This window comes from Ailuropoda melanoleuca, chromosome X, assembly GCF_002007445.2.
Source record: "Ailuropoda melanoleuca isolate Jingjing chromosome X, ASM200744v2, whole genome shotgun sequence".
In the NCBI taxonomy this organism is placed as follows: domain Eukaryota; kingdom Metazoa; phylum Chordata; class Mammalia; order Carnivora; family Ursidae; genus Ailuropoda; species Ailuropoda melanoleuca.
In genome coordinates, this window is record NC_048238.1 from 41430899 (window position 1) to 41458336 (window position 27438).

Below are 27438 nucleotides of genomic sequence, written 5' to 3' on the forward strand. Positions count from 1 at the left end.
GCGCTCAGGGGAAACTGACATTTGGTTTTATTGTGCCAAGGACATTACAGATGCTGGATCTTGTCAACACCTGCAGGGCACGGGTGCCCCATCTGCTGAGGCTGCTCCCATTCCCCACGCTCAAATCCTGGGCGGCAGCAGCCACAATCCTCAAAGGTGCCCCCACCCCAAGATTCCAAAGAGACCGGTGGCGGTGGCAGTGGTGGTGGTGTGGAAGCAGTAGGAATGCAGCGAGGTCAGAGTCTCATTGTCCAAAGCCCACAGGACACCTGCCCCTGCCCCAGCTTGCACTCTAGACCCTGCCCACCTCCACAGAGCTGGAGGCTAGAGACGGCAACCACATCTTTATGCCTCCTGTGCCCCGTGGCCTGCCTGCTCCCAAACCAGAGAGATGCCGCCCTCACAGAGCCAATGCTGTCGTCTACATCATTTTGGATTGGTTGAGTTTATAAGATAAAAGTACATTTTAATAAAGAAAAAATTCAACATTAAAGGCTCAGACATTCTTGGGGTACTAGGAAGGGGAATTCCCATTTCTTCCTCCCACCTCCCCAGCATCATTGTGGAGGTGGGGTGACAAGTATTTCTGATCTTGGAAGGAATGGGGGGCAAGGAGACTTTCCTCTGTCTGAATGTCTCTCCTCAGGGGCTGCCTGGCTGCCAGTTGGTTTGTCTCTGTGTGCCTCTCGCCTACCTTCGGCACCCTTGCCCAAGTCCCCTGTGGAATGCAGGGATGGTGCTGTGCAGGGGGCAACAGGGCACGTCAGCTGGCGAAGACAAGAGTGATGGTGGTGGTGGCAGCGATGAGAGGGGGCGCAGGGGTGGGCCAGCCAGAGGAAAGTGGGAAGGAGCGAAAGGAGGGGAGAGAGGGAAGAAGGCAAGAGGGAAGAAAGCCAAAGAAGGTGGGACGGCACCGGAGGGCAGGAGTGGTGGGGGTTGGGAAGTGGTCTCCAGTCTCTGGGTCTCCATCAACTCTTGTCTGGGGGTGGATCTCTGTGCACTTTGTTTTTCTTCATACTGTCTAGGTATTCCTGTTGCGACACTGCCAGCACCGATGCTAGGATCTCATCATCATCCCAGTCGTTCAGACCTGCTGGGCAAGAGGACGGGGAAAAGGACGATGGAGCACTCCCAGCGCACCTTCTCCTCAGCCTCTGCTGACCCCTGGCTCTGGAGAGATCCCATCCAGGCCCCTCTCCACTTCTTTCTCTACAGAGAAGACTCCTCTGGCCTATGAAATCCCACACAGATCCCTTCTGGACACATCCCTTAGGCTTGAAAAACTCCCTTTACCTGGGGAGATGGCCAAAGGCTCTAGAAGCCCCCTCTCAGGACTTGCTGCTTCTTCCATCTCTCCCCCAACTCCCAGATGGCCCCGGGCCCCTAGACAGAGGAGGCTTACCAAAGGCAGAGGGGGACATCTGCTGAATGAGGGCCCGGCACTCCAGAGCAGGGTAGAGGGACACGAGGGGGGGAGTAGCCCGGTCGGCCCCTGCAGAGAACTGGCTGCTTGTACCTGGGGCAGAGGGACAGTCAGAGGCAGGGGGCCCAGGACCTAGGCAGCACCTCCTAACCCCGGCATGCTTCCCTGTCACCAAGTCACTGACCTGGTGCACAGGGCGAAGGAGGTTTGGCAAGAGCTAAGACAGTGCCTGGGGAAGGGGGCTTGATGCCCAGCTCGGCGTGCAGCTCAGGGTGCTCGGGTGAAGAGGCTGAACTCCGCTGCCGCGGGGAGCGGCTGGTCCACTCCTCCAGGGCACTGGAGGCTGCTGCTGTGGCAGAACTGCATGTGGCGCTGGCTTTCCGGGGCTGCGGTGTGGACGGAGGAGGGGGTGAGGGCCGGTGCCAGTTGTGAGCCTCCTCTGCCCCATCCCTGAGGGCTGGCTCGCTCCCGGCGTCCCGGCTATGACAGTTTCTACATAGGCCACCATCATTCCTAGTCACACAGCAGACCGCAGGATGAAGGCCAGCTCCTTAATCCCCCCTCACTTCCTTGCAGCCAATCTGGCAGGAAACCTGTACCTCCGCCTTCAAAATACATTCCAACTCCATCCCCTTTCCTCATTCCTCCCTAGTCAGCACCGCCACCCACCACCACTGGGACTCCTCTAGTAGCTTCCGCCTCACTGGTCCCCTGCTTCTCCCCCTAACCCCCTAGACTCCATGCTGCACTCAGCAATCAGGGGGATCCTGTCCCTCCTCTGCTCACAACCCTCCCAAAGGCTTCTGCCTCACTCACAGTAAAAGCCAAAGTCCTCAGCACAGCCCACAGCCCCTTCTCAATCCGGCCCCACCACCTACCTCTCCGACTACTGCATTCTGCTTGGCCACACTGGCCTCCGGGCCGCTCCCAAATCACACCAGGGGCGCACTCTCCCTCAGGGCCTTGCTCTCGCTGGCCTTCTGCCTTGCCTGGCACATGCACTCAGCTAACTGCCTCAACTTCTGCAAGCTTTTGCTCACATCTCACCTGCTCTGAGGCCTACCCTGACCATACTATCTCATCCTGTTGACTCCTGGCTCCCTTCACCCCGCTCTACGTGTTTCATCTGTCCCACCTCTCACTCTTCTATTCATTGTTTACTGTTTCTTTTGTTTCACTCTGCAAAAATGTAAGCACCTCATGGACAGAGATCTGGGCCTGTCCGGCTCACCAATGTAACCCCGTACACTGAGAACACGGCCTGGCACAGACCTGCAAGAAATATTTTTGTAGAAATTACTCAACTCTTACAATATCTGCAGTCACTCTAAACTCCTTGTGATTCCTCAAACGCCTGCCTGCTCCGCCCCATCCCTGCCCTAAAAATCCAACCTTCCTGTGTGAAGATTGACCAGAGTCCCCATGTCCGCTGGCCTCCCAGCCAGGGTCAAGGGCCTCACTGATGTATCTGTCTCCCTCAGTAGACAGGGGATCACCGAGAGTGGAACAGACCAAACCTAATTTTACATCCTCAGCACAGAGCCTGACACACAAGGACATTCAACAAAAGCTTGTCCCTCTGGAACTATCAATCCCTCATGTCACCGCCAGTGGCTGGCCTCCCTCACTCCTTAAGAGCCTGTTCTGCAAAGGTGTTGAGAGTTCTAAGGCACAATGCCAAGACTAAGGCCAAGATGTGGTACAGAACGGGCTGAGAGCTTCCTTCTCTCCCAGATGTCAAAACTGCTTAATTTCTTCTGCGTGTACAGGGGCAGAGCATGTGAAGTAAGGGGTTCTTGGCCAGGCCAGTGACAGAGTCCAGGACTCACCTGGCTAGGGCCGCGGACTTGGCGGGCCTGTTTCTCCTGATCCCTCAGCCACTGCAGGTAGGATTCTCGAGCCACCTGCTCCTCAATGGCCTCATTTGTGGCTTCCCAGTCTGTGGCCCGCTTCTTGTCTTCCAGCATTTGCTGTTCAATCCATGACTCCTCTGATGTTTTTATGGCATTCTTCATCAGGGACTGTTCTGCAAACTGCAAGGCAGGGAAGAACAGGGACACGGGGTGACACTCTGAACTCTGGCCAGGAGCCAGAACCAGCTCAGGACTGTGGGCATATAGGCCCAGAAGAGAGATAGGAAGGCAGGTACTCTTACTAAGCACCCCCCTGAGCAGGCTGCCTATTCATCAAGAATTGGGGGACAGACAGGCTTCGGTAGTGGGACTTGTCATTCTAAATTCCTATGCTCAGAAGCTCCCAACCCCAAGACACCTTGAGTGAAGTATTATGTCTGGGGAAGCCAGGTGCTGGAACTTAAAGACGCCTCACCCAGCGATGAGTCAGCTTCATAATGCTGAGACCTATGCCCAGATGGGACAAGGAGAAAAGATGACCTCAGAAGTTAGCTGAGTGTGCACAGGGTAAAGGGAGTATTTGGACATTTAAGGGGACAAGAGGATGTTATCATCACAGGAAGGGGTGCTACAAATTGTGGGACATTGTAGGAGAGTGCTTTTCGTCAGGCTATAAGACACAACAGCATTTAAAAAAATGAAGTAATAAAAAATACCAGAGCATATTCTAGGCATTAAATGCAAGTATTGCTCAGTGAAACTTTAACATTATTTTAATGCAAATACACACACTACACACCATGTGTGTATTAAGTTATGATGTAAAATGTAATTTTTTTCCTATGTATAATAGTCCAAAAAGTATGTAAAACTCTATGTTAGAACAAGCCAATTTACAAATGGGGAAAAAAAGTCTAAACACCCAATTTCCTCAAAGAAGATATAGAGATGGCAAATAAGCACATGAAAAGACGCTCAACACCATTTGTCATCAGAGAATTGCGAATTAAAACTGATGAGGTACCTTATCAATGGAGATATCAGTTACAAACTGTAGCGTCACAGAGATACGGATGGTTACATAAGGAGTAGAGAAGCGTATACACATGGGTTAGTATACACAGATCTATCTCCTTGCTCTGTCAGCTGAAAGGGCCTAGAAGCAAGGACACCCCAGTAGCAAGGAGAACACTCAGCACCCAGATCTTGGTTTCTAAAAACATATTCCAATAAAAGGAACCAGGGCTCCTTGGAGAAATGGCTGGTTCTAGGACTGGGGCAAGAAATACACAAAATGAACCTGGAGCACCTCATAGTGCCAGAAAGTAAGAAAGTGCTACAAAATGAAACAAAATAAACAAATAAAAACAACAAAAAAATACCAAAAACCAAAAAACCAACCCACCACCACAATGATGGGGGTATGTCAAAGCAACGCAGGAACCAACCGAGAGCGCTCCCAATAGCCAAAACTGGAACAATGCGAGCATCAAATAAATATAGTATTGGATTATAACTCAAAATATAAAAGTATAAAAGAAATACCCTTGAGTCCCTAGTGATATAAATAAATGGGGGACAAGAGACAACTCTCCCTTGCAGAAGAATTCTACATAATTTATGTAGATACGCTGCCCTCAAGAAGACGGAGCATAACCTCCACTTCTTCAGTGTGGGCTGTACATAATGACTTCCTTCCAAACAGGACAGTAGGGAAAAGGGAATGGGGGGACAGTGTAATTTTACAGTGGAGAAAATCTGACAAACACCACTTCTGCCAGGGGTCAAGTTCAACATCAACAGTCATAAATCATGTTCCCAGTATATACCGTTGATATGATGTGACGAGAATTGTACTTTACCACTGTGATCTTCCTCCCTAAAACCCATAACCCCAGTCTAATCATGAGAAAAACATCAGACAAATTTCAAAAAAGAAACATCCTACAATATACCTGACCAGTACTCCTCAATACTGTCAAGGTCATCAAAAACATGAAAGTGTGAGAAACCGTCACAGACAAGGGAGCCTAAAGAGACATGACGACTTTAGTTAATAATACTGTATCAATATTGGTTCATATATTGTAACAAATGTATCATAGTCATCCAATATGTTAATGAAAGTGAAACTGTGTGCAGGGGGGAGGAAGACACATGGGAACTCCAGACTACCTTCTCAATTTTTTTGTAAATTTAAAACCGTTCTAAACAATTAAGTCTACAAACAAACAAAAAATCCTTACAGCATTCACCTTTTTTTTTTTTGAAGATTTCATTTATTTATTTGACAGAAAGAGAGACAGCCGGCAAGAGAGGGAACAAAGCAGGGGGAGTGGGAGAGGAAGAAGCAGGCTCCCAGCAGAGGAGCCTGATGTGGGGCTCAATCCCAGGACTCCGGGATCACACCCTGAGCCGAAGGCTGATGCTTAACGACTGAGCCACCCAGGCGCCCCAGCATTCACATTTTTTAAAAAGTTAAAAAAAAAATCGAGTGGGACTTGGGTGCCTGGGTGGCTCAGCCAGTTAAGCATCTGCCTTCGGCTCAGGTCATGATCCCAGGGTCCTGGGACTGAGCCTCGCATCAGGCTCTCTGCTCAGCGGGGAACCTGCTTCTCTCTCTCCCTTTGCCCCTCCCCCCTGCTTGTGCTTGCTCTGTTAAATGAATAAATAAAATCTTTAAAAAAAAAAAAAAGAAACGAGTGGGGCACCAAGGTGGCACAGTCAGTTAAGCTTCCGACTCTTGGTTTCCTCTCAGGTCATGATCTCAGGGTCGTGAGATCAAGCCCCAGGTTGGGCTGTGCGTTCAGGACGGAGTCTGCTTGAGATTCTCTCTCCCTCTCCCTCTGCCCCTCCCACCATGCTCTCTCTCTAAAATAAATATATCTTAAAATTTTAAATCTTAAAAAAAACTTAAAATCTTTTAAGAAATCTTAAAAAAAAAAGAAACGAGTGACCGGACCACAAAAAATCATGGACGAATTTTAAATTTAAATATGTGGTGTTACGTGAAAGAAGCCACTCTGAGAAAAACTACATACTGTTATGATTCCAACTCCATGACATTCTAGAAAAGGCAAAATTAGAGTCTGTAAACAGATCAAAGATAAAAACAAGGAAATTCAGAGAAACTGTCAGAACCAAGAAGAGCCAGAGGAGACATGACAACTAAATATAGTAAGGTCTCGTGGATGGCATTCTGGAACAGGTAAGATCATTAGGGAATGACTGAGTCATTTAAATAAAGTATGATCTTTAGTTAATATATCAATATCAGTTTATTAATTGTGGCAAATGTTATATGCTGATATGTTCATCATAGTGGGGAATATGTAAATTCTCTAATCTCAGTAATTCTGTAAATCTAAAACTGTTCTAAAATTAAAGGTTTACTTAAAAAACAAAATTCAAAAAAAACCCCATGTTGGAGGGTGTGTTGGTGTTAGGGTGTGCGTTTCCTAAAATGAGGCAGGGGCACTTTTCTGTTTGTAGGAAGTGAAACCCGAACAGAAGATAGCAAAATCCCCAGAAGATGACTGTTTATGAGAGAGAACGAGAATCTGTCAGCATGTGCTGGAAAATGTACTGCCACCTTCTGAGCACCTCCCAGGCAATGGGCCCAGTTGTTAGGCACTTTCTGTATTGACTGAGCGGCCAACTCACATTACCTGCATAATCTGCCCTAGGTCCCACAGCCAGTAAGTGGTAAGGCCAGGCCTGCATTTCAAGTCTCTGTGATCACAGCTGTCTAGAACTGCCGAGTTTCGGAGGATCCATGTGGGTGCCGAGATACCCAGACCAAGCCCAGATGTGCCTCCATATCCCAAAATGCCAATCCTCAACAGGCACAAAAGACGGGTAAGCCAGCTCAGACACACAAATGGAGACCACCGAAAGAGCTCCGAGAGATCACCTTGGGTAACTCCCTAGTTTTACAGACGTGAGAGTTCAGGGGCAACTCAAGCGACAGGACATTTTTGTGGGCTAGGGCAGAACTGAGACCCCCAAAGGAAATTTCTGGCCTCTCTATCTAGCAGCCATCCTGGGCATGGGGACCCACTTACCCCGGGTTTGAATGATGGCAGGCCTAGCCCCACACCAATGGTGGCCTTGTTGGGATTCACCACTGAATTGTAGTGGATATTCCGATGGTAGCTGACGCGGATGGGTTCATCCTCGTTCTGATGGATCCCATGGAATGTGTTGATTGGTTCTGCAGAGAAAAAAAAGGAAGGAGCATCCACAGTGGGCCGGGCAGGGCAGGCTCGGACCAGGTGCAGTCAGTAAGCCGCTCACCTACCCACCACAGAAGTACCTGTGCTATACTGGTACACCTCCACGGGCCGGTTGTACATCTCAGCCATGGCCTGCATCTCAATGTGGTTGCCATGGCAGTTGTTTTTCCGCTTCCTGTTGATGTAGGTGGTGAAGTCCTCTGTGACATAGTTGGAGAAGTAGTCAGCATTCTTCATCTGCAGAACAGATCAGAGGGTCAGGTCTGTGCGGGGAGGGGATGCACCCACTCTGCCCCTGCCCCGCGGCCTCCGCAATGTCTCACCAGATAGTCCATGCAATGCTTCCGCACAACCTCATGCATGTCCTGGTCTCCATACACCTGGTCAGCTGTGGGGACAGAAGAAAGGAGAAGCGGGGGTCAAGAGCTGCCTCAGAGAAGAGTTTGAAGTCCTGAAAGCTCCTTGGGGGTGGAGGGCTGGGGGCCAGGGAAACTCCTCTTCCTACACTAGGGCCTGGAGTGTGCTTGGCTTTGTGGGCTGGAATGGGGTCATGGAAAAAAGAGGCAGGCAGGACAGTCTTTAAGAATAGGAGAGTACAGGGGCGCCTGGGTGGTACAGCAGTTAAGCGTCTGCCTTTGGCTCAGGGCGTGATCCCGGCGTTATGGGATCGAGCCCCACATCGGGCTCCTCTGCTGTGAGCCTGCTTCTTCCTCTCCCACTCCCCCTGCTTGTGTTCCCTCTCTCGCTGGCTGTCTCTATCTCTGTCAAATAAATAAATAAATAAATAAAATCTTTAAAAAAAAAAAAAAGAATAGGAGAGTACAGGCAATAGGAATGCAACCACAGGCCTCTCAGGCAGATGAGTTTGCAGGGCTTGCCCGGCCACCCAAACAGGTCAATAAACATTTTAAGTCCCCTAAGTGGCCTCGAGCACCAGCAATTCCACACCCCGACTTCACTCTTCACATGAGGAAGCTAAGGCTGGGGGAGAGTTTATGACTTCACCAAGGTCACACAGCAAGTCAGTCTGAGAGATTCAACTCTAGAATACAGTTTTCCTGACTCCTGGGAGCCAGCATGGCCTTCGTAGGTTAAAAATAAATAAAAAAGAAGAAACCATAAAAACTGGGCTCTGGGCCTAGTTCTGCCAGGTACTAGTGAGCTAAACGACCAGAGGCAAGCGACCCAAGTGCCCTGAGCCTCATATGCTTCACATGTAAAACAGGAACAAGCACGTAACTCCCTGGCAGGCCTCTTGTAGGATCAACAAAATAATGGGTATGAGGTGACCAGCACTGGGCTTGGGACAGAATAGTCACTCAATAAATCAGAGTCCCCTACCCAGAGTGGGGCCTGAATGTGGGGTACTGTGAAGGTGACAGAGGTGAATAAAACCCTGCCCCTGTCTGCAAGAAACATGTAATCTAGCAAGAGAAATAAGACACACATGAACATAAGCTTAATTTGGGAAAGGCAGCCTGTGGACCAAATGGTCTAGGTGTCACAGAGTTTCGGTCAAAATAAGAACCAGGCTCCCCTTGCCTTACTTGAGGATCTTCACACATGCCATTTCCTCTTTTTGGAAGCATTCTTTCCATCCTCCTCGGCTGCCTACTTGTCAAACGCCCATGTGTTCTTTAGATAGTTCCCTAGCCCTCCCACCCTCCAGAGCACTTCTATCACCAGATTTATCAAAGGTGTGTGCAGACTTCCTCTGCCTGACCACTCTGACTCCCACTGAGGGCTGAGAGCAAGTCACATCCAAGTCCACCCCAGCTCAGGCTCGATACAGTGCAGGAAATTGGGACCAGTTTGCTGAGTAGATGGACAGGCCGGGGGAGCCAGGGAGTCTTCTCCCTGGGAAATTAAAGTGGGCTTGAAGACGAGGCATGCCTGATGTCCACTGGCTAAGACAAAGAGGGAATTTCCCTTTGTCTCCCCAAAGGACTGTTGCTCTGATGGGATCTCCCTGGGGCACCAGGGCAGGGGCAGCCTGCAGGGAACACCGCAGAGGTCTTCCATGACAGCCAGTCTACCTCTGAAGAATCACCAGAACGCCTTCGCTGCCCTCCTCTTCCCTCCCTTAAGGATTCTGTGAGGTAAGGAGGAAAAGGCTGCTCTGAGACAGAAAATGGGGCCCATGCCTGTCTCACGTCCTTTTGGAGGTGCAGAGACCTGAGGGGGAGGGGAGCTGTGAAGGCGGGAAGGGGTAGCCCCTTCACCCATGTAAACAAGGATGTGGGTTCTGCGGCCACACTCTCCCCCGCCCCCCCCCCCGCAGCACTTCCAGCAAGTCACGTGCCCCACACAGAGGCTGGGGGCCCCCTGCTGCCGCCTTTCTTAGAAGCCAGGACCACAGAGCCCACTGTGGCTGCCCGAGAGCTATTAATGTAGAATGAGCTTGGGGTGCTGAGGAGGCAGTGCTGCCAACAGCTGCAGTAAACAGGAACTGAGATGGCGGCAAAGGGGTTAAACAGGGGCTGGCCTGCCAAGCTCAAGGCGATGGCTGAGATGCTCTTCGAGAGGGATCAACAGGCATTTCCTGGGAGATGGCTCTACCTGAGCTGGATGCAGGATGCAAGAAAATGGAAGAAGGGGGGGACTGGAAAAGGGAAGGGAGCTGAGGGAAGCTTGAAGTACCCCCATTCCCCCGCCATCGGCCCCCTTGCCTAGCAGAAAGGCTCTGCTGCCTCCTAGCTGTGAGGCACCGGACAAGGCCTTTGAGCTCTCTGGGCCACAATGTCTTCATCCATGAAGGGGAGAGTAACTCCTCTTCCTTTCACAGGGGGCTGTCAAAACGAGGGGTAGGGTTTGCCGAATGCCTACAATGTACTAGGTGTTCAAGAAATGAACCTAGGAGCTCCGTTTGTCATGAGTGGACAACGACTCTCTCAGACAGCTAACCATCCCCAAGTCAGTCAGAATGTCACCGGAACCATTTATTAGGCCCTTCCTCATTTCTGTCGCACTTCCTCAGCCAGAGGAAAGTCCCGAACAAGAAGTCTAGGCTGTCCCTCCTCACACAGGCAGGGCTGGCTCTCTACCTTTACTGAACCCAAAGGTCCACAGGCCTACCTTATGTCTGTAGTTCAAATCTTTAGTAACCAAATTAACATCAAATCGATAATACAGGCTTCACAGAACAGGGTCCTTAAATGACTTTACCTACCTACCTACCTGTAAAGTATCCCCTTCTCTCCTCAACCCTAAGATGCACTGATAGGTGGTATTGTACATGCATTTAAATCACAGCTTTTGTTGGGGGTGGGCGGCATGACCCACCTCACTGATTCTAAGATATACTCTAGTTTTGGGGCGCCTGGGTGGCTCAGTCATTAAGCGTCTGCCTTCGGCTCAGGTCATCCTGGGATCAAGCCCCGCATCGGGCTCCCCGCTCAGCGGGGGGCCTGCTTCTCCCTCTCCCTCTGCTTGTGTCCCCTCGCTCGCTGTCTAATAAATAAAATCTTTTAAAAAAATCAGATATAGGGTCGCCTGGGTGGCATAGCAGTTAAGTGTCTGCCTTCGGCTCAGGGCGTGATCCTGGCGTTGTGGGATCGAGCCCCACATCAGGCTCCTCCGCTATGAGCCTGCTTCTTCCTCTCCCACTCCCCCTGCTTGTGTTCCCTCTCTCGCTGGCTGTCTCTATCTCTGTCGAATAAATAAAAATAAAATCTTTTAAAAAAAAATAAAAAAATAAAAAAATCAGATATACGCTAGTTTTGGGATCATCAATGCAGAAGAAAATGTGCATATCTGAACACCAAGGAAACTGAGCAATAATACTTCCCCAATAGGGGAGAGAAGGATCTTTTTTCAATGATATTAAGGTAGGATAACCATCCAGGGCAGGGCTAAAACACAGGAAGTCCTCCTTATTGAGGCAGTGCTTGTCTGACTTTGCTAGCCCCACCTCCGTCCTCCAGAAAGCCCTCTTCCTCCCAAAGGGTTGGCATATGGGACTAGGGGCTGGGCTGGGCTTCCCTGTGGAGGCCAAGGTGGGCGAAAGGGCCCAATGGACCTGCAGAGGTAGGGGAATTCAGAGAGCTTGTTTTGATAGAAACCGAAACTCCTCTTCTTGCTGACGCTGCACTTGTGGGCAATCTGCACCTGCTCTCCCCTCCCAGAGTCCAGCTGAAGGGGGTCCCCCACTATCTCATCTCTGTCCCAAACCCAGAGAGGGCTCGGATATCTTCTGGACAATACCACAATTGGTTCCACCAAGGCCTTTTCACATTCCAATTTATTCCATCTTCACCCCAAAAAGCCCTACACAGGAGGGATAACTGACGTACAGAAATGTGGCAGAGCTGGCCCAAGGTCACACATCAGGGAGGGTAAAGGCCAGGCTCTCAAGGAGTACCTGGGAACTTCAAACACTGATGCTCCAAATGATGTTACCACTACCCCCAAACCAGCTATCGCCTTAGCTGCCTGCCTGCCGAGGACAAGGCCTGAATCTGCTGGAGCCCTGGAAAGGCCTGGGAGTGGGCAGATATTACAGAGAGGACAACATAAACCTTACCTCCCCACACCCTACGTCTGTCCTTTCTCTGAGCATGCTGAGACACGCGCAGAGAAATGTGTATGTGTGTGCGCATGCGCGTGCACACACATACACACACAAAGCTAGCAGATCCTGCAAAAGATGTTCCCTGAAGCCAAATAGCCGTACCATCCTCACAACTACAGAGACCTATTGCATTCAACAAGTAGCTGCCCTTGCTGCTAACTAAGACTAAAGGTTGGATGAGAGGCAAAGCTGTATAAACTGAGGGCTCTCACCTCCTTCCCACCCTTTGCCAGGGCTTAATGGGAGGGAGGAGAGCCAACAGCTCTAACAGACTTGCCTCAATCTCATTCCCCTATTGCCTGGGGGAAGGTCCCTCAAACCCCTCTAATCCCTCCTCCTCAGGCTCCCTAAAATAGTCGCTATTTGCCAAAGAGTTATGTGGAGAAGCAAGACAGGAAAGCCTGGCCTATCTAAAGGAGTTTAATGAAGTATAGGGCCCTACCATTTGTTCTAGAGGCACCTGGGACCTGCCTCCCCGCCAGGTTGCTGCCTGCCTGCCTGCTAGAAGAGCCACAGCAAGCTCTGCTGAGGACAGAGAAGGAAGCCTGCTGTCTGCAGGGAATCTAAAAACAAACCACACAAATGTGTGTACACACAGCAGCAGGGGGAGACAGGAACCTGATCTGTTCCCCACTTGCCTCCTGGCCCCACCGAGGAGATGAGCCAGGAAAAAGGCCTCCCCTGCCTGTCACGCAGCTGTGGTGTGCGTCTGTCCCGTGGCCCCAAATGGTGCACCCTCAGTGGGGGAGACACCCTCAGTGAGAGCAGATAGAACTCAGTCCTCTTGATAGCCTGGTCTCTGAAATGCCCGCTCTTCTGCTCAAGGATTCCTGTGACAAAGATGGGGAAACTGAGGAAGCAAGGCAGAAAGAGCCCAATGGAAACTGGTGCACATGGGAGTCCATGAGATCTTCTCCCTCTGGCCTAGTTCAACCTCAACACCTATGTTCTGACAGTGGCTATGTGATCTAGATAATAGGGTCCTGGCTTTCTCGTTAAGGCCTCAGTTTCCCCATTTATAAAACAGTCAAAGTTAATTGAAGCTCCATCACTCCAACACTGATGGTCCAGGCTGTTTCTGGGCCCCACCATTCTAACATGTACAGCTCCAGCTGGTTCCTCACGGCCCGTGCAGACAGACGCACGTGTGGCCTCCACTTTGCCCACAGAGGCCAGGACCAAGGCCAGAGGTTTTCGCTGAGTCAAAGTCCTATGTGGAAAGGGCAGGAGAGAAGCAGACGCACGTTTCCAGGAGGAGGTTATCTGAGCCTAGCAGGGGCAGGGTGGGCCACAGGATACCTCAGGAACTCAGGCTCCTATTTCCACTCCACCCAAGCCTTCACTGATGCACACAAGTCCCCAACAGGGGGTTGTGGGAGAAAGTAGTGAATACTGGTTCACACGAGGGACTCCCAGACCTCGGAAGCAAAACAGAGGGCAGAAAGCCACCTGCCTCAGGATTCCCAACAGTAGAGGACCACGGGATCCTAGATAGAGGAAGTAAGGCCCAGAGAGGTCAAGGAATATACCTGAGGTCACCTAGCCAATTGACAGCTAAGTTGAGAAGCTAGGGCTTTCCTAGGGTCATAGAAAGAACATGTCCTTTGGACACCTCTGGGTTCCCATGCCAGTTCCACCACTAATGACCCTGAGCATGTCATTTCCCTTTCCCGAGCCTCAATTTTCTCACCTATCTCGGGGTAACAATCCCAATTTTGCAGGTGAATCTGAAGCACCCAGCTGAATGCCAGCAGTCAGGGTCAAAGAACAACACTGTGCCCTCTATGTGTGCAATCCCCCCTCCAATTCCAGCCTTCAGTTATGTGCTCCTACTATGCAATGCATGGCAGGAAGCTAGAACCTGTAGGCCTGCTCACCAGAGCTCAGGGCAACTGCTGCCTGTCCCTGCACAAGCTAGGCTGGAAGCAGAGGGGGAACAGAAAGCCCGAGGACAAAGTCCCCTTCCCAAGCACATGTCCTTTGCACTCTGCCCCAGGGAAACCTACAGATGAGGCCTAAAGACCCAGGGGCCATGTACTTGCAGGGAGTGGCCATGGGGCTTCTGAGGTTTTACAGAGAAAAGCCAAGGGCAGCCCAGTTGGGGGAAATGGGTAGCCATAGTGCCGATAGGGAAAGGCCTTCAACCTGCTGCGGTCAGCTCTTCCTGTAAGCTCAGGCCTTTACTGGAAGGCCCTTGGGGGGTGTCAGAGGGTGTTTGGGGAGGTCGGTTGGATGGACACACATGAAAATATTGCTGTTGAAATGGGTTACTGCACAAGCCAGGTCCTTACTAGCTCCAAAATCTGCCTCAAAGGCCACCTGAAACCAAGGTGCCCAGCTGCATTCTCTTACACTCACTCCAGCAGCAGCCCTGTTTGCCCCACATCTAGCCTGAGGCTTCAGCACAGGGCCTAGCACCTAACAGGCCCTGACCTATTATTTCTTTGCCTTCTTTTGGTCCAAGATGCCCCCAAACCCAGATCTTTCTCTAGGAAACATCCCAGGGAGAACACAGGCTTGAGCCACAGGGGCAGGAGTGGGATTTTCCCAGCCCAGCACACAGTGCACTGCCTGAGCCCCTTCCGCTTGGTAGAACGGGGAGGCAAGCTCCCAACCCACCTAAACTTCTTCTACTCATTCAACACACATTAGTAACTCTGAGACCCCACTGAAAACAGCATTCAGGTTTCATCAATGCTACCATTCCCTGAGGGTCTACCAGATGTCCGGCACCAAAGGGATTTACTGAAGTGATCTCATATAACCATTGTAACTGAGTCTTCAGGCTCCTGTTACAGCCTCGGAAACAGGCTCAGGAAAACGGAGTTGCTTGCCCAAGTTCACACCAAGAATCAGTGGCAGAGTCAGAAGTGGAGTCGGTCCAGGCCACCAGTAGACATGGGGCTAGCCAACAGTGAGAGAATAGGAGACCTTGTAAGGATTCAAGGAGCCCTTCAGAATCAACACCATTTAACAGATGGGAAAATGGCAAGTTTTTGAATCATGGCCAGAAGTAGAAGACAGGGCTTCTGACTCCTACTTCAAGGCTCCTATCAGAGGGCCCTTTTCCCAGGTAGATAGCAGAGCCGCCATGGGAGGGTCAGATCACATTCCCAAATGCCCCTGGACACTAGCATAAGGCCTTAGAACTGCCTGTTGGGTCACCTATTCAGAGCCAGAGGGGCCTCAAAGATGTCGCTCAGACTAGATAGATGTTATTAAGGAATTATGAATATTGTTAGGTAGGATAATGACACCTTGGTTACGTTAGGAAAGAAAGAATTCTTATCTGTTAGAGAAACATACACAAATATTTACAAACGAAATGATCTGACGTTTGGGTTTTGCTTTAAAAATACTCGTCTCAGGAGAGTGAAAAAGAGTGGGCGGAGTAGTGATGAAACAAGGCTGGCCATGTGTTGATGACTATTTTGAAGATGAATGATGTACAAGAGAATTCACTATTCTGTTTTTGTGTAAGTTTAAAAAAATTCTATGATCCCAGGGTGACAGCAGTGTGCTGTGGTTAAGAACATGGGTCTCAGGGGGTGCCTGGGTGGCTCAGTCGGTTAAGCCTTCGGCTCAAGCCCGCATCCAGCTCCCTGCTCGCCAGGAGTCTGCTTCTCCCTCTCCCTCTGCCACTCCTCCTGCTTGTGCTCTCTCACTTTTTCTCCCCCTCTGTCAAATAAATTTTTAAAAATCTTAAAAAAAAAAAAGAACATGGGCCCCAGACTAACCCAACCCAGAGACTCCCAACTCTACTACTATCTGACCCTGGGCAAGTCGTTTCCCCGCTCTAAGCTGCTTTTCTCTTCTGACAAATGGAAACCACAATAGTCCCTACACTTACCTAGCTTGGAGGAGAATGAAAAAGAGTTTCCTTCAGTGTCTGACAGTGCAATCTGTCCCTAAGTAACATTATTTTTTATCACTATTATTGTCATCATTATTACTTTTACACCACCGCACTGCCTCATGACCAAAGGATAGAGGCCAGATACTAACTTGAAGCTGGGGTTTAGAGTCCACCAGTAAACTCTACCTCCAACCCCCTTCTCAGGGGTTACTCCTAAACACTAGAAATAGCTCAGGGGCAGCCCCAGGCCCTTGAAGGCTGAGGCAGAGACTCACCTACAGCCCGGAAGAGACAGGCGCCGTCCTCCTTCATCTGCTTGATGATGAAGCCCTTCTTGTCTCTCAGGGCCTTTTCAAACCAGTGCTCCTGCTGGAGGGAAGAGGTGGAGGTCAGCAACAGAAAAGGCCTGCACCCGCTCCCCAGGACCCTGCCCTCCAGTTCCCAAAGGGCCCAGCTAACTGGCTGAGAGGACACTGGGCAGGGTCAAGTTCCCAGCCCTGCTTGACACCCCATGCACATGGAGAAGGAAGAGACCCTTTCTTTTGGGAATTAGTCATTGTGTGAGCAGAAGACTTGCTCCCAGAAGGGTCTCATCTGTTTTCTGATGGGCCCTGCTGACCATGTTGGGAATCGAATACTGGGCTCCCACAGGCAGCCAGAGGCCCAGACCTAGCAAGTACTGGGGGCAGGGTGGGGCGGCGGGGTTGGGGGTGGAGATAGACCTGGCTGTATCTCAAGGAGTTTCACCAGTTCACCTGGGGACCCTCCAGCCACTTAAGGTAGGGAAGATGTTCAGGATCCCAAGCCCTACGTATAGCTAGGGAATGTCAAAATATATCGTATAAGGCAAAATGCATATGCTGTATGATCTCACTTATAACTAAACACATTTAACGTATATATGTATGTGCATACAAACACATAAAAGTTGCGAAGACCATACAACAAAAATATCCCTAAAAGTTGGTATTACAGCTGATTTTATTTGACCTTCTTCATGAGAGGTATGCAATCCCTTGTCCAAAATTCTAAAACTCAAAAAGCTTTAAAAACCAAAGTCTTCCTCTAACTCATTTGCCATCATAACCTGACCTGAACTGGCAAGAACCTATTTATCCCACTTGGAGGTAAATATTCAAACATTTCCATGCAGAAGCACTCAGGTGTTTGGTTATGAGGTACTACCACAGACCCCACCAGAGGTGTTACATAACACACAGTGAACACACCAGGTGATTTTTCTGAATTCTGAAATTTCTCTAAATTCCAAAACACATCTGACCCCAAAGGTTCAGGTTCAGTGAGCATGTACAAATGTGTATCTTCAGACAAAAAAAAAAAAAAAAGGAGAGATGAATAGGCAGAAAAGAGTATCTTTAGGGCAGTGATACTACTCCGTATGGTACTTTAATTGTGGTTACATGTCATTATGTATTTGTCCAAACCCACAGAATGTACAAAACCAAGAGTGAACCCTAATGTGAACTGTGGACTCTGGGTAATTATGATGTGTCCTACATGGGCAGACTGTAACAAACGCACCACCCTGGTGGGGGAATGTTAATAATGGGGGAGACTACACATGTGTGAGGGCAGGGGGTATGTGGGAACTCCCTGTTCAATATGGGAACTCTTATTCAGTTTTGCTGTGGACCTAAAACTGCTCTAAAAAAATTAAGTCGATTTAAAAAAATAATGTCCACGTGTCACTGAAAACGTATTTTCCATTTCAAAACAAAACCAGAAGCTGCAGACCTTTCCAAGGCCCCTCACGCCCTCTGCTGGCCACCAGAAGAAGCCAGCCTTATCCAGCATCCGGGCTAGGGACCAGAAATCCCCAACCTGCTCCTTTGGGACACCACCCTGCCCAGGGATTTAGAGGACCCGGGCTAACTCTAACTAGACAGAGGGGATCACTTCTCTGCAGGCCACTTCCCCCAGCTCAGGTGAGCGAAATTCCCAGCAGAGTAGGAAGTACAAGGTTCGGAGGCTTTGCGTTCCAACCCAAGCCCTGTCACTCACTTGCTGTGTGATTTCAGGTAAACTACCTCAACTCTCCAAGCCTTAGTTTCCTATCAAATGAGGGATACGTGATCTATCTGACAGAGCTGCCAAGAAGCTCAGAGGAGCTTCAGGGTCTGAAAAGGCTTGGTAAGTAACAGGTCCTCAGCCACAGAAGGGGCAAGACTGGCACAGACAGAGACCACGTACAACTGAGAGGCCTTCAACAAGTCCCACGGGAGTGGCTGGACACTAGGGGGTGAAGAGGGGGGTGATGAGGGAATGCCCAGCAGCCCCACCATTAGGGCCCATACCCCAGGAAGGTGTGGCTGGCTTGCCAGAGATGACAAAGGCACCTGGCGTCCCTTAATGGGCTTCCATGGACAGCACGGACCCTTGTTTGTGCACAACACTCCAGCATGTGCCTCTCACGCCCCAGAGGCTGTGGACTAGCACACTTCAGCCAGCTCCCCCGCCCCCGGTCTGTCCCTGTCCCACAGGGACAGCCATCTCCCAACACCATGGTACCTGTCCCAAACAGGGGTCACCAGCAGAGAAGCTGCAACTGTGACTACAGGCCCACATTGGGCAGAAAGAGAAGTTGTAAAGAAGGGCACACAGCAACCTCCTGCCTTCAAGTGCAAGGGAAAAGGAGACTGAGGGAGAAGGGGATCAAAGAGGAGGAGAGGGGAAACTACTTATTCCTCTAACAAGGGTTTACCAGGCAGCTGCCAAATCAGGCAACGAGGACAGAGAAATGAATCAGACTTGGTCTCTACCCTCCAGAAGCTCACAAACTGCTGGGGGGGGGGTGGGGAAACAGGGAATGACCACACACAAGTGTGCGCAGGGCAGTGAAAGAGTTGAACATGGTGCTATAAAACACACAGGAAGGGACCTAGCCAATCATTAAGGCTGGCACCTGAGAAGAGGGGTCACCTGACAGAAGGATTAAAACACGAAGACCTCCAGAAATGCTTGTTAACTGGGTAAGAAATCACCTCTGGGTGCCTGGCTGTTTCAGTCAAAGGAGCATGCGCCTCTTGATCTTGGGATGGTGAGTTCAAGCCCCACTTTGGGTGTAAAGATTACCTAAATAAATTCATTTTAAAAAATCACTTCTACCACAAAGCACTAGGGATGCCAGAGGCCCAGCGGTGAGTCCAGCACAGCTAAAGTCCTGGGTAGGACTATGCAAGTAAGCAGGGCAGGGCCAGGAAGAAAGATGAACTCATGTTAGCCAAATGCCTGCCCCATGCCAGGTGCCTGATGCAAAAGGTGACTTCATTTAATTGTTCTTACCACAGCCCAGATGGCAATGAGCATTATCCTCATTTGACAAAGACAGAAAGAGCTGGGGTTTGGGCACCAGCAAAGCCTAGTATATAAAGGCAATGGGGAAGGCCTCATGAGCCACAGCATGGAGACATACCTGGCAGCCCATCCTGGGAAAGTCCTCGTTTGTCTCTAAAAATGAAGGAGGCCCGAGCATACCCTTTGCACAAGTAGGGCTTTGGTCCTGGGGCGATCTGGGCCTGGATCTGGAGGCCAAACCATGACCCTCCCGCTGGCTTTGGCACCAGCAGCCTTAAGGGCTTTGGGTCTGGCTGAAACCCTGCCACTCCCTTTGGGGAGAGAAAAAAGGGAGGCTATGGTCCTGGGCTCCAGGAAGAGTTTAGAGTACCAAAAGTCCGTACCATAGTCTCCTCCTTCCCCTGTCTGGACAGGAGCCTCTGAGAAAGGTACCAACTTGGGAGTTGTTTAGGAAAGTGGTCCAGGAAGGAAAGGCTGGTGGGAGAGAGGGACGGGGGCTAACCCTGCCATTGGTAAGTTTAAGCTACATCATCTGGCCTGAGAAACTCCAGACAATGAATCTTACAAGCCCACTGCTGAGCCGGTGGGTGAGTCCCTCCACATCCCTGAGCTTCCACAAGGGGGCTAGGCGAAGCTCTTTGACATCAGGGGATCCCAGGTGCAAGACTCTGCAACCTACTGGTCCAAAGGCCCAAGAGAAGTTGAAGCAGACTGTGGGACCCCAATGACTTAGGTTCCAATCCAGCTCCACCAATTATCAACCATGTGATGAACCACTCTGAAAACTCCAGTTTTTCAGTCCGTGAAATGGGATAACAAGCTTCCCAGTAACAGGGTAGCTGGAAAGACACAAATGTTACAGGACTTTGCCCAGTAGGAAGGCACTTAATGGGTTCTCTTCTCCTCCCTGGAAGGGAAAAAAGAACACTCCTGTAGAAGACCTAATGGTGACCACCCAAAGATATCCGGCCCTAATCCCTGGAAACTGTAAATGCTACTTAGTAAGGAACAAGGGTCTTCAGCAATGTGATTAAGTTAAGATCTTGAGACTGGGAGATCATCTTGGAGTATCTGGGTAGGACCTAAATGCAATCACAAGCAACCTGACACAGAAGAGGAGCCTGCACATAAACAGAGAAGACGGTGTGAAAACAGGCAGACGGAGTGATGCAGCCACAAACCAAGGAAAGCTGGCAGCCACCAGAAGCTGGACGAGTACTGGATTCTCCCAAGAGCCTCTGCTGTGAGTGCAGCCCTGCCAACACCTTGATTTTGACCCAGTGAAACGGATTCTGGACTTCTGGCTTAGAGCACTGTGAGAGAATCGATTTCTGTTGTTCTAGACCACTCAGTTTGTGGTAATTTGTCACAGCAGCCACAGGAAACGAATACAACCCCCTGGAAGCACTCCCTGGTGGGAGGCAATATGGCTCCGTTCCAGTCCCACAGGATCCACCTCTGTAGCAACCCCCCAGGGAGAAGATTAGAATAAAGGCAGCAGGGACTTGGAATTCCCCCTCCAAGTCTGGGAAGCTACTGACCCTGCCTATCAATGAATGAGCTGCCCCTGAAAGGGGAGGGGGCAGGGGAAGATGGCAGCAGGAGTGGCAGCTCTCGGGCAGATGTCTTCTCAGAGCCCAGGGCCAAGAGATGTTTAATATTCTGGCCTTCACAGCTCTGTCCCAGCAAGCCTGATGCCAAGACCATCCCCTCTCCGCCCAAAACACCCAGGAACACTGGCTCAGCTCCATGGGCAAAACACAGGCAACCCATCCAATGAAAAACAGGCGCGCTGCTCTCTAAGGAGCAACACAAGCTCTCCAGGACGAAGGAATGGGAAAAGAGCAAGGCCCCCGAACCTACTGCCGGGCCACTGAGGGAGCAAGGGGGGAGGAAGTGGGTCAAAATGCGAGGATTCTGTTATTCTGCAGCAACAAGAAATGAAGTACTGACGCATGCTACAACATGGACAACGCTTGAAAAGAATATGCTAAGTGAATCCAGATACAAAGAACTGCACCCTGTATGACTCCATTTATATGAACCATTCACAACAGACAAATCAATCAAGACAAAAAGCAGAATAGTAGTTGCTGGGGGCTGAGAGGGGATGAGGGAATTAGAGGATGGTGAGGGTGTAGGGTTTCTTTGCAAGTGACAAAAATGTTCTAAAATTGATCAGATGGTAGGTGCACAACTCTGTGAATACACTAAAAGCTACTGAATTGTACACTTTAAATTGGTGAATTCTATGGTGTGTGAATGATATCTCAATAAAGCCATTAAAATCAAACAAACCCAAGGGCCTATAGCACTAGCAGGGGAGAAGGAAGTCAAACACAGCTTGAAACTTTGCAGCATACCCCCACAAGCCAAAGGGCCTCACCCAAAACTTTCAAAATGGGTGGCAGGAGTGGGAAGCAGGGAATTAAAGAAGAGATCAAAACTAGCTTCCAAGAAATGAGTCTAACCTCCCTCCTCACTATTACCCATTTTAAGGTTGGAGAAACTGAGGCCCAGAAAGGGGAAATGCCTGAAGATACAGACTCAAACCCAGATAGCCTGGGCAGGGACTACTTCCTGCTATAAGACTCTGTCTCCCCGCCAAAGGAATCAGCAGGTTCCTAGATGCCAAAGCTCAGCTGTTACAAAGGATTCCAGGAAGAACCAGATGATCTTGCGGAAACTGCGAGAGAAGAATCAGCCCAACTCCGAGGTGGGCCAGGTCAGGTATTCATACACTCAATAACCCTGGGCATGGGTGGCCTTTTGGGGAAAAAAAAAAAAGAAAGAAAGAAAGCAAGCAGCTGAGAGTTTGCCTAAAGCCATGAAACAGCCAAGCAGATGACCCTGGGGTTTGAACTCAGGCCTGCCCAGCTCCAAAGCCCAAACTTTTTCCACACTACCTCCACACCATCCAGTAGGTCCCCTGACAGGCAACCCCCAAGCTTAATCGCCGTAACACAGCTGGACATAAAACTCACTGTCTGCCAACCCCGAGCCTCACACTGAACAGACAAAAGGGCAAGATGGGGGGAGAGAGAGACAGAGAAGAGAAACCCAGATTTTCCTCAAAAGACACCCACCATTTTCTGTCACCTCCAGGTCCAGAGGGCTTTGGTGTGAGTTCCCTAAAATCCCAAAGCTAAACAACACTTCACCAGCTCCTTACCTGACCAATGAGGAATCGGAGACCCAGAGAATACAGACCTAGCTATTCTGGTTTATCCAGAAAAGCTCCAGCAGAGCCAGAGTGGGAAGCTAGGTATGCTGGCTACAGTGCCAGGTCCAGCTTCTCCCACCATCAGAGTATGCATGACCCCCTCTGAAAATGCTCTGTGGTGTCCTCAAGCTCAGGAGACTTACAAGCCACTCTTTTCACAGGGTAGGCTCAGTAAGGCAGCTATGCCTGGAAAAGGAAACCCCTGACACTACCACCTCCCCAGCACCAGGACCCCAGGGTGCCAAAAGGGCTCCTCAAGTCCTACAGTAGTCACAACATCTGAACAAACAGGAAGTGTGAGTAGTTAGAACAAGGATTCACCATCTGGGCTTCCTCTCAACAACTCCTCTCTTTCCCAGGAGATCTAATGGGCCTTCAAAGCCACGAATGCCCAGGTGACAGTTCAGGACCAAGACTGGAGCAACAGGAAGAATTTCCCCTCTTCTCATCCCCAAATTTTCCCAAGCTGGATAAGGTGAGGCAGGGAGAAGCACCTTATTCTCCTTTTGTCCCAAGAAGTGTGAGGACACGAAAAGCCTTTCCTCTGTCATTGGGAAGATATCATGCAGCAACAGAGCTTTATTTCCATGTTATTATGGGAACAAGTATGAGGAAGGGAGCCTAGGAGATGCAAAGCGGGTGTAAGGAGAGGTCTTTCTAGTCACCATGGCAGCACACAACTTTCTTCCTTTATGTCTTTGGGACCACAGACGTAGCACTTCCTATTTCTGTGGAGAAAAGGCAGACTCTCCCAACCAGGAAGAGAAACAATTCCTGGTCCTGACCCTGTGGGCCCAGAAAATTGATTTTACCTGTAGTAGTAAAGGGTAGAAAGGGAGCAAGGACAGGGTGCTCAAGACAAGGCCCTGGCCCCCGTGAAGTACAAAAAGATTTATCTGAACCAAGGGGAAAAGAAATATGGGTAGAGAATTTCTCTGGAGTGAGGATGTCTCTGGCGAGAAAAAAGCTTGTTGAAAGCAATTCAGGGGGGCGCCTGGGTGGCTCAGTCGTTAAGTGTCTGCCTTCGGTCCAGGGCGTGATCCCAGGGTCCTGGGATCGAGCCCTGCATCGGGCTTCCTGCTCTGCTGGGAGCCTGCTTCTTCCTCTCCCACTCCCCCTGCTTGTGTTCCCTCTCTCGCTGGCTGTCAAATAAATAAATAAAATCTTTAAAAAAAAAAAAGCAATTCAGGAAGCTCAAAACATTTTCCCTGATCCTGGAAATGAGAAGCAAACAGAGCTGGGTCAGGGAGAGACTGAAAGTTATCTCCTAGTTCTTCAGGGGAGGCCTCAGCCGCCACGTCCCCAGTACCTGGCAACCTTCTCATAGAAAGTAGGGAGATCTTCCTGGCCTGAGGGAGGCTCAGGTAAGGAGTTCTTATGACTATGAAGAGCACTTAGGTCTTTCTGTTCAATGGGGGAGGCCTCAGGCCACACTGGAGAAGACCTCATGTACCTCTTGCTGGTGAGAAAAGATCGCCTGGTTGCAGGGTGGTGGAGAGAGCCTCATACCCAGGGGGCTGTGGGAGGGGCACTTAGGCCCCTCCCTAAGGTGAAAGATCTCTTGGCCCTGAGGAGAAGCTTAAGCCCCTGGGAAGAGGCTCAGACTCTTCCTCAGAATCCCATCCTACCCATTTCCCAAAGCGAGTGGGTAGTTCTCAGGATTTAGTTCACAAGTGGTCTGAGGCTCAAGTCTCCAAGGCAAAATATCTTATGTCCCTAAAAGGTCCCTATGACTGGGTTATACATATGCTATCTGAAGTGAGGTGACAGTTAGTACTCTCAGGAGAGACTCTGGTCTCAGGTCCTAAGGTGGGTTGAGTTGTCTCATACACCGAAGGAAAAGTTTGAACTCTTAGGGGGAGACCCAAGACCCTATTCCCTACGGACTTAGGGCCCAAGGTGGAAAGTGTCTTTCTGTTCCTGAGGAGTACCTTAAATTCCTTGAGGGGAAAGTCCAGATCTCATCTCTAGAGACACACCAATCACTGAGGTATGTATGGGTCTCTTGTCCTTGAGGGCAAGCTCAAGTGTCCTTCGAGCAATGGGTCTCAGGCCCTGAAGGCAGACTAAATCCATGGAGAGGCCTCAGGCTCCATCTCTGGGACTCCATGCTGCCCTTGTTCCCTGAAGAGTGGTATCAGGCTACAGTTCTCAGAGCAGGGATCTTACATCCCTGACAAGAAGCTCAGGCCTAAGGCACCTGCGTGGCTCAGTAAAGCGTCTGCCTTAGGCTCAAGTTGTTAAGATTCTTGAGTCCTGGGATGAGCCCCAAGTCCGGCTCCCTGCTCAGTGGGGAGTCTGCTTCTCTCTTCCTATGCTCCTCTCCTCACGCCCCAACCCCCGCACGTGCTCTCTTTCTCAAATAAATAAATAAAATCTTTTAAAAAAAAGCAGCAGCTCAGGACTTTGAGGTAGGGGGTGCTCAGATCCCTGTTGCGGGGAGAGAAAGAACTGTTACGTACCCAAGCTATGTTTCAGTCCTTCATAATGAGAAGGATCTCATATCCCTGTGTTTGTGTGTGTGTGTGTTGGGGGGGGTCTCAGACCAATCCCTGATAAGAAAGGACCTCTAAAGACCTCACCTTGCCTGGGACCACTGTGTGAGGGATATCCATCTCCTGAAGAGTTTAAGACCCTGTTTCTGTAAGCCCCAGTCCATAAAAAAGGGGACCTTGGGCTCAAGAGCCCCAAACAATAAGGCTTATTTTCCTTTAGAATGGTTCAGGCTGGGGAGGTTGGAGGAGAGAAGAGCTGAAGGCCTATCACTTAAAAGAAGCTTAAGCACCTAGAGAGAAATTCAAATTCAGACTCTTGGCCCCAGGGAGGTCTCAGATCACTGAAAGGAAGCATTCACAGACCCCTTGTTACTTAGAAAAGGGATGAATCTTATGTATTTTAGTAGTTTCTGGTCCCTGAGAGTTAGTTTCGGCTCTTGTACCCAAAGAGAAGAGAATCTTATCTCCCTGAAAGAAATCTTATCTCCCTGGAGAAAAATTCAGAAGATCCCCTTCTCTAAAGGAAAAATATGTACACATATATATCAGGCTCTTGATTCTAGAAGGGGGAATCTCAGGCCCTTGAAGAAGTCTCTGACGCCACCGCTGGGTGGTCCTGGGCTGTGTTTCCCTGAGAAGGAGGAGGGGGGTTGTCCTGTATAGACTGTCTCAGACCCCTGAAAAGGGTTTGGGTATCTTGGGGACGCTCAGAATTCCCCTGAGGTCTCCACCTTACCTGTGTTCCCTGGAGGAGTCGTTTTAGACCCTTATCCCAGAGGAAAGGAAATCTCAAGGCACCGAAGACAAACCAAGGTCCCTTGGAGTCATGAGACTCCCCTCTCAGGAGGCATTCCCACCTAATGGTTCTACGTGATGAGGTCTCAGGGCCCGGAATAACGGCTCTGGGCCCCAGAAGAGACCACAGACTCCATCCTTAAATCCGCCATCTTATCTGGGGCTTCTAACCCCCAAGTCCTTGGTGGGGGATGGGGAAGAGGGTGTCTCAGGCCCCGACCCCCCAGAAAAGAATGCCAGGCTCCGGGAGAAGACGTAGGTCCCTCGGGACGATCTCAAACAGCCTTCCTTGGGTCCCTACCCAGTCTGGGGATCCCACCCACCATACCCACAAACCTGTCACCGCCAGCCCATACCTGCTCAACGGTTGCTGGGTCCATAGCCTCGATGCGAGCTGCAGCTGCTTCATACTCGTCTTCACTGTTATAACCCGCGCCGACCTCCTCACGCTCTGGACTGCCCCCTCCAACCGCTCCGACCCCGGGGGCTTGACGCCGCCGCTTGCTGTGGCCCGGCCCCGAGCAGCAACTGCCAACGCCTACGGCTCCGCCCACGCCCACCACCACGCCCGCTGCACCCACACCCGCCGCCGCTGCACCCAGCGCGTCGCCGGGACCGCCGCCGGGACCAACGGGGCCCCCGCAAGGAGGAGGAGGCCTGCTGTGGCCGCGGACCCGCCACAGCGCCAGGCGGCACGGCCAGCGCCCAGCGGTGAAGCGCTCCTGGTGGTCCCGGTAGCGGGCCCTGAGGCGGTGGCGAGGCCCGGGAACGGGCCCCCACGACGCCCGAGTCACGGTCGCGGTCGCCACCGCCCACACCCGTGCCGCCGCCGCCCACGCCCACACCCCCGCCGCGACGCGGCGCCGGGGGCAGCGGCCCCGGGCGGCGGCGGTTCGTTGGCGGGGTCGGCGTCGGGAGGCGGCGGCTTCTTTTTGGGGAGAATAGTCATGGCGGCACCGCCAAGTACCCCCCAGCAAACCCGGCGCGCGGCACGCCGGGAGGGAACCCGGATGAGGGGGCTACTGTGGTGCGCGAAGCACGACGGGATCGGCGGGACCCGGATAAAGAGATTTAAGCACCGGCTCGAGAACCGTCTGTGGCGCGCGAGTCACGCGGCAGGAGAACCCGGATGTGAAGTCCTAGATGAAGGCACCGCGGCGGGATTGTCGTAGCCTTCTCTCCAAGTCCAACAAGTTTATTGCTACGTTCGCTCGTTCCGAACTGGGCTTCAAAGGAAACAGAACCAAAACAAGCACCTCTTCGCCCCGCCCCCTTGCAGGTTCTTGAACTACCGGGTGGGGCCCCGGGACGCTGCGCAAGCGCGCCTGGGCACGGCCCCGCCTCGCCTCTCGCTCGGAAGTACGTGGGCAAAATCTTCGCCGCCGCCACAACAATTGCGGGCACCAACCAATCGAAGCAGCTGCGTGGGATCTCGATGACGCCCACGGGCCAATCAGATGTGAGCGATCGCCCTCCCGTGCCCTCCGTCTCAGATTTCAGTCAAAGTCGGCACTCTCGTTCCTTGCCTTTCTTCTTGTCTGCCCTGTCGCGCTCCTCTCTCCCCGAGGCTCTGACTCGCAGGTGGGGGTACTACGATAGGACAGCGTGGCCGGCCCCGCGCACGACAATTTTGAAAGCGCCTCCCTGCCAGGCTTCCAACTTGGCCGCAGTCA

General features: G+C 51.0%; 1 protein-coding gene across 1 annotated transcript; it reads right to left on the reverse strand.

Annotated features, from left to right (window-relative positions):
* Window positions 1-4: 4 nt before the first annotated feature.
* Window positions 5-27421, reverse strand: OTUD5 (OTU deubiquitinase 5). The gene is given in 11 exon segments (XM_002917756.4): window positions 5-1090; window positions 1403-1516; window positions 1608-1809; window positions 3253-3456; window positions 7341-7489; window positions 7592-7748; window positions 7835-7899; window positions 16213-16306; window positions 26122-26419; window positions 26421-26647; window positions 26649-27421. Coding segments are annotated over 11 exon segments (1698 nt in total). The 5' UTR covers window positions 26715-27421; the 3' UTR covers window positions 5-968.
* Between the last annotated feature and the right edge of the window lie 17 nt (window positions 27422-27438).